This window comes from Ammodytes marinus, assembly GCF_949987685.1.
Source record: "Ammodytes marinus genome assembly, chromosome: 6".
NCBI classification, from domain to species: domain Eukaryota; kingdom Metazoa; phylum Chordata; class Actinopteri; order Uranoscopiformes; family Ammodytidae; genus Ammodytes; species Ammodytes marinus.
Genome location: NC_137235.1, coordinates 22,693,717 through 22,699,716, shown reverse-complemented (window position 1 = coordinate 22,699,716; position 6,000 = coordinate 22,693,717). Strand labels below are relative to the sequence as shown.

The 6,000-nt window shown below is 43.5% G+C and overlaps 2 protein-coding genes across 2 annotated transcripts in view; one reads left to right on the top strand and one right to left on the bottom strand.

The window, feature by feature from the left end:
• krt98 (keratin 98) overlaps nt 1–1,155 on the top strand; it is a gene marked incomplete at its 5' end in the record, with an annotated part of 5,261 nt that extends 4,106 nt beyond the window's left edge. The window contains 3 exons of the mRNA XM_080028842.1: nt 1–46; nt 665–896; nt 1,020–1,155. The exon at nt 1–46 is cut by the window's left edge and continues 80 nt beyond it. Coding sequence (XP_079884968.1) covers nt 1–46; nt 665–896; nt 1,020–1,117 — 376 coding nt within the window. The 3' untranslated portion in view covers nt 1,118–1,155. The remainder of the gene's footprint in view (nt 47–664; nt 897–1,019) is intronic.
• Nucleotides 1,156–2,709: 1,554 nt separating this feature from the next.
• LOC307252389 (keratin, type I cytoskeletal 13-like) lies at nt 2,710–5,163 on the bottom strand. The gene is made up of 7 exons (XM_080030047.1): nt 4,598–5,163; nt 4,252–4,334; nt 3,946–4,102; nt 3,661–3,822; nt 3,419–3,544; nt 3,054–3,268; nt 2,710–2,941 (listed from the first exon to the last, which is right to left on the bottom strand). Exons 1-7 carry the CDS (start codon nt 5,093–5,095, stop codon nt 2,833–2,835), a joined length of 1,350 nt encoding a protein of 449 aa, XP_079886173.1. The 5' UTR covers nt 5,096–5,163; the 3' UTR covers nt 2,710–2,832.
• Between the last annotated feature and the right edge of the window lie 837 nt (nt 5,164–6,000).

The window sequence follows — 6,000 nt, the reverse complement described above, 5'->3', positions numbered from 1 at the left end:
CACCCTCCAGAGGCTCCAGATTGAACTGCAGTCCCATTTGAGCATGGTATGTCAACATACTGTACATTAACAATAAAGATTGATTATATAGTGGATTTGACACTGTTATGCTACTACACATATAAACAATAATGCAGATGTTTGAAGAAATATTGACATAACATATGACATTTCCGTCTCAAAACGCTCGCTTTCTTTCCAAGAGTTAGATGAGAAGATTGATACCGCTAACTTGGCTAATCAGTTAGCATAAATACTTCCAATTACTCCCTGGATTCTTACAAGGTGATGGCAGGTGTCACAACACCATGAAAACAGTTTCTAGTAGAAACCCAAATTACAATTTTGAACCTGACAATTTGCATGAATTGTGACCTTTAATGGCAACCAGCTGCTGGCTGGAGCTTCATATTTAGCATGCTAACATGTGACAGCCAATCTTCAATTTTCTCATTTAGCAAGCAAGAAAAAGAGTTGGGTAATTTTTCAGAAATACGTAGAACCACATGACGCCGATTAGCCTACACACTCACAACAACTGGCCTTGTATATGTATGATGTTTACTAGCATGCTGTTTTGATGCCAGCATCAAGTAACACCTCTTAACTTTGAATCACTGACTGCCTACTCCCCTTAAAAAAACTCTTTCTCCGACCACCACAGAAATCTTCTCTGGAGGGCACCCTGGCAGAGACTCAGTCCCGTTACTCGGCACAGCTGGCCAGCCTCCAGGGCATGGTCACCAGCCTGGAGAACCAGCTGTCCCAGCTCCACGCCAACATCACCCACACCAAACAGGAGTATGACATGCTGCTGGACCTCAAGACCCGCCTGGAGAGGGAGATTGCAGAGTACAGGAGGCTTCTGGATGGGGAGGATGACAGCACAACACAAGGTAAGCAATCTTTCACATGCCTATAATTCTCATTAGGTCATATTAGTGTTTGAAGTGTTTTGCTTAAGAAACGTGATGTAATTTACTCATTGTTGTTTTTTTTGTTTTTTTTCTTTCCCTCAGTGGTCACAAAGACCATCACAGTGATTGAGACAGTTGTGGATGGAAAGGTGGTCACAAGCACCAAGACCGTTGATGTGGATGTGGATGAGATTGAGTGATAAATTGGATGCATTTAAAATCAATAAAGATCATGCAGTTGAAATACACTTTCTTGTACCTTCCTTTTTTATATGGAACAAAAAGTTACCAATTTGTAGTAATGTCCCTCAATTATGAATCTTTTCATACAGTTCAAATTAGATATGGATACCAACAGCTTGAACTGCACCAAAAAGCAGACAGGGCAACAAATAAATATAAACAGTACAGTATTGGGCAAACATAGGCCACTACCTGGTTAGACTTTCTTCACGGTCGGTGGAGACCAAACCAGAGCTCAAAGGCTAATTAATGTTGGACTTACAGTCGTTAGGTAGCTATATCACTCCAATGGGACAATAATGTTGCTCTGTTTATATATTCAATACAGCATTGAGAAAGCTCCCTTTGGCATGCCTAGTCAGCCTTCCTGCCAACTTGTGGCTCAAAAAGCATTTTCCCCCTTTAGCCTCATTATTAAAAAAAATGTAATTTTGTACTTTAAAACTTTCCTTGGAATAAATGGGCATCATCTTGTATTCATTTCTTAAAATGTATATAGATCACCTGCCCCTTTGAGGCCAAACTTAGTTTAATGAAGCTGTAATAAGTTACTCCTTTAACAGACACGGTTATGGTTCTTCCTCTGGTTCCGAATATCCGTATGAGTCTCAAAACTTTACATTTTATTTAGCTGACACTTTTAGCCTAAGCGACTTCCAACAAGTGCTTTTAAACCCAGAACAGCAAGAATCATTTAAGTAAATTCAAATACACAAAGCTACAATGTGCCACATATAAGTGCAACATGTAAGTGCAATTTAACTTTTTTATGTAACCATCATCATTTTCTTAGCAAAGTCACAGTCGGAAGAGAGGTGTTTTAAGCCTGCAGTGAAAGATGTGTGGACTTTCTGCTTTCTCGTCTGCACAAAAAAACTATTACTTTTAGTTTCAAGCGAAGAAGCAACTTTTTCAGGTTCTGAACCAGGTCAAAATAATTTCAAGGACCGGAGCAGTCACAGAGAGAGCTTTGCCTGTGTGAAAGCCCCAAGCGTAACGAGGGTGTGGGACCTACCCAGCATGCATTGGGTAAAGGAAGAGCAAACTCCCTTGACATGTTGCCAGTCCAGTCTAACACCCATGCTAGTATATTGTACACTGCTGGTGGTATCAGATTCAAACCCAGGAAGCCCTAAGGCTGCATTGGTTCAATGTAACTATTTACTACCCGGCTGACTTTGCATGTAGTTTGTAAATATATGCTATGCACAGCTGTAGCGCTGAACACTAATACCAGTGAAGAAAGGACTTACATTAGCTCTTCCCTCTTCACAGCATTATTGTTGCTGCATATTTGCAACAATAAATGAAAAGGGTACATTTCTCTATATTTTGCCTCAAGCTACTATGATGCGCCAGTTTTACACACACACATGTCTTTCAAAATAATCATATGTCAGATCTACCAAACACTTAGAATAACTTTAGTCAGGTTGAAAATGAAACATGTAATTCCATTAGACCTCTGGTTCATGCCAGAACAATGCTTATATCATGCAATTATTTGAAATCATGGACACAAATAAGTCAAGCAACTAGGGCACAATGGTAATAGTCAGACGTAGCCTTTTATTGCATTCACATGTTTACGTGAAGGAAGTACTGTGTTCAGACATGATGCTAGCGGCCCTCAGTCGTTGCCCATTTTGTTGCGTTTGCTGCGTGAGACTGATTACGCGTTGCTTGAGGAGGTGGACACCACCTTCCCGTCCTGTATGTCCTGTGTGACCACCACAACCCTGGAAGTTGTTGTCCTTGTACTGCCACCAATGGAGGAAGCGCTGAGAATGAAAGTGCTTGTGTCAAAAATCTGTATCATGCTTCTTTTTTACTGAGCTGGTTGCTCGGTTTATGATGAAATGACAGTATTGTTGTTCTTTGCAGTCAGCTTACCCCTCTCCGTCCATCAGCCTCCTGTATTCTGCAATTTCCATCTCCAGGCGCGTCTTGATGTCGAGCAGTGTATTGTAGTCTTGGCTCTGGCGTTCGGTGTCAGCGCGCAGCGACATCAGTTGCTCCTCCATGCTTGTAACCTGCATCTGGAGGCCATTGAGCTGCATGGAGTACCGTGACTGTGTCTCGGCCAAAGTGTTTTCCAGGGACCCTTTCTGTAGGAGGAAGAGAAGAGAAGAGGGGATAGAGAAAAGAAAGAATGAATAAACTGAAAAAAACACTTTGCTTTCATCAAACTGTGTCTCAATGAGGATGGGTGAGGCAGAGAAGAGTGAAGATTGGCCCTGGGTCCTTTTCGTACTTACCATGCTAAGTTGGGACTGTAGTTCGATCTCCAGACCCTGCAGCGTGCGACGGAGCTCTGTGATTTCTGACTTGGAAGTATTGAGGACCTCTGTGCTAACGGCCACCTCCTGGTTCAGCCCCTCTGACTGTGGTACACATGGCAGAACATCAGTCATCATGTTAAACAACAAAAGATCAATACAGAGAAGGCAGTGAGAAATTACTTTATTCAATAAATGTCTTGGTCTTGTTCCAGTCTTACCTTTGCATTGAACCAGGCTTGAAGCTCCTTCTGGTTCTTGAGAGCCACACCTTCGTACTGTTCACGGATCTCAGCCATAATGGCGGACATGTCTGGCTGTGGTTTTGCTTCCACCTCCACATTGATGGTTCCACTCATTTGGGCTCTGAAGGCTAACATTTCCTGTTGGATAGGAGCAGATTGGTATGAGGAGGATGTTTTTTCTGAGTTATCTGAGTTGTTTGAGTTCTACATTGGAGCCAGCAAAATTCATTGCAGTGCAAATTTCTGGCGTTCGCTACCCACCTCCTCGTGGTTCTTCTTGAGGTAGATCAGCTCCTCCCTGAGTCCTTCTATCTGCATCTCCAGGTCTGATCTGGCCAGTGTTAGCTCATCCAACAGTCTCTTCAGACCAGCGATATCAGCCTCCACAGATTGACGCATGGCCAGCTCGTTCTCATACCTGAAGGGAAGCAGGAGAGCCATTTAGACATTTATTTTCACTTCTTCAACATCAATGTATACACCTTCCTTACATGCTTTCAGTGTCAATTTAAATGTTTTCATTCAACTAGGTTTTTGACAATGTCTTTGTCACATCCTGCTACTTACTTAGTTCTGAAGTCGTCCGCGGCCAGTTTTGCATTATCAATTGACAGATAGATGCTGCCATTGACACAAACGGCTTGCTGGATCTGTGTGATGAACCAATGGTTTAAATTAAAAATGCATTCAGTACATTTTTTCATTAAGCTGTCTCAAACTGCACAGACACTCTGTAATTGTCAAGTATGCCGTCAACTACATTCCACAGAAGCATTGCATGTAACACAAGGACAGAAACAGGTTTGCGTTCAAATGCATAATTTTAAACATATCCATATGATAGTTGCATTGTATGATAAATTACAGCGGGACCTGCTTTTGGTATCTCATTTGGGAATAAGAGGAAATATACCTTTCCCTGCAGGTCAGCGATGGTGGCCTCGTAAGCAGAGTAGTCACGGGCAGTGGGGGATGTCTTACTGTCCAAGAAGTTGCGGATCTTGATCTCCAGGTCAGCGTTGGCCGCCTCAAGTCTGCGCACCTTTTCCAGGTAGGTGGCCAGACGGTCGTTCAGGTTCTGCATGGTGTGCTTCTCGTTGGCCCCGATATCGATGCAGCCCTCTGCTCCACCAAAGCCTCCAGCGCTTGCCAGGCCACTGCTTCCCAAGCCATAACTGAAACTGGTGAGTGAACCACCGCTTCCACCACCGCCTCCACTGCCATAACCTGAACTACGGGAGGAAACAGAGATTCTTCCTCCAAGGCCACCTGCACCATGCACACTTGAAGCGTAGCCCCTCTGCACTCTGGCTCCACCACCGTAGCCTCCAGACAAGCTGCCGTAGCCTCCTCCTCCTCCTCCTCCTACGGTGGAGCGCCCAGAAGAATAGCTGATGGTTCTCGAGGACATGGTGGAGACTGATCAGAAGATATGCTGGCCTCGGAGAGAATGAGATGGATTGAGATGCACAGCTCTACCTCTGTCCCCTTTTTATCCTGCGCGAGGCTGCTGCTGCTGTCACTGTTGTGGGCGTGGGTGGGGATGGGCAGGACTGGAAAGGAGGAGCATGGCCTAAAACTGTTGATCTACCCCACCCACCACACACACACACACTCTCTTCAGGGTCAATTTTGTGTAACAATCAGGAGGAGAAAGCAAGGTTCAACTTGACCCTGTTTTGTTAGACAATTTTACTGAATGCATTACAACCTTGAAACCTACCTGAAACCCTGATACAAATTATAATTGCTTAATTGTTCTATTCATTCCCATTATTCCTATGCTCTATATTTTATTCATGAAGACAGGGCATCCGATTGAGTCTTTATCTTTATGGTATACTATAAAGTGGTAAAACAGCCACGCCCGTTCCTGGTAGCCTCAGGTTACTCATTGATCTGACAGAAGATGTGTCTGTATTGAACTTGTGTCATTCTTTGGTAAGACTGCCATAGTGCTTTAACAAACCTGTTATGTAACCAAGGCAACCAGCACTGTAAACACTGTCAATGGATGAGTATCGGATTTTTCCCACTTGGCTCTCAGCCAGTACATTTCCTCTCACACACCTCTGCTCTGTCTTTTCTCTTCTTGGTATCTGGCATGAAATCATCTTTTTGGCATTGGTTATTTTGTTAATCATTGTTTTTCACATCATAAACTTTAGATAGCACACATTCTCCTTTGTTTTGCTCAACAATAGCCTGCAGTTTTGCCAGTTAACAGCAATTTTTACAGTCACCCATGATGTCACTTGATACCTGGCCTTGTTCAAGACTGGGCACAGCACTGCTGGCTCAACACAGATGTGCCTG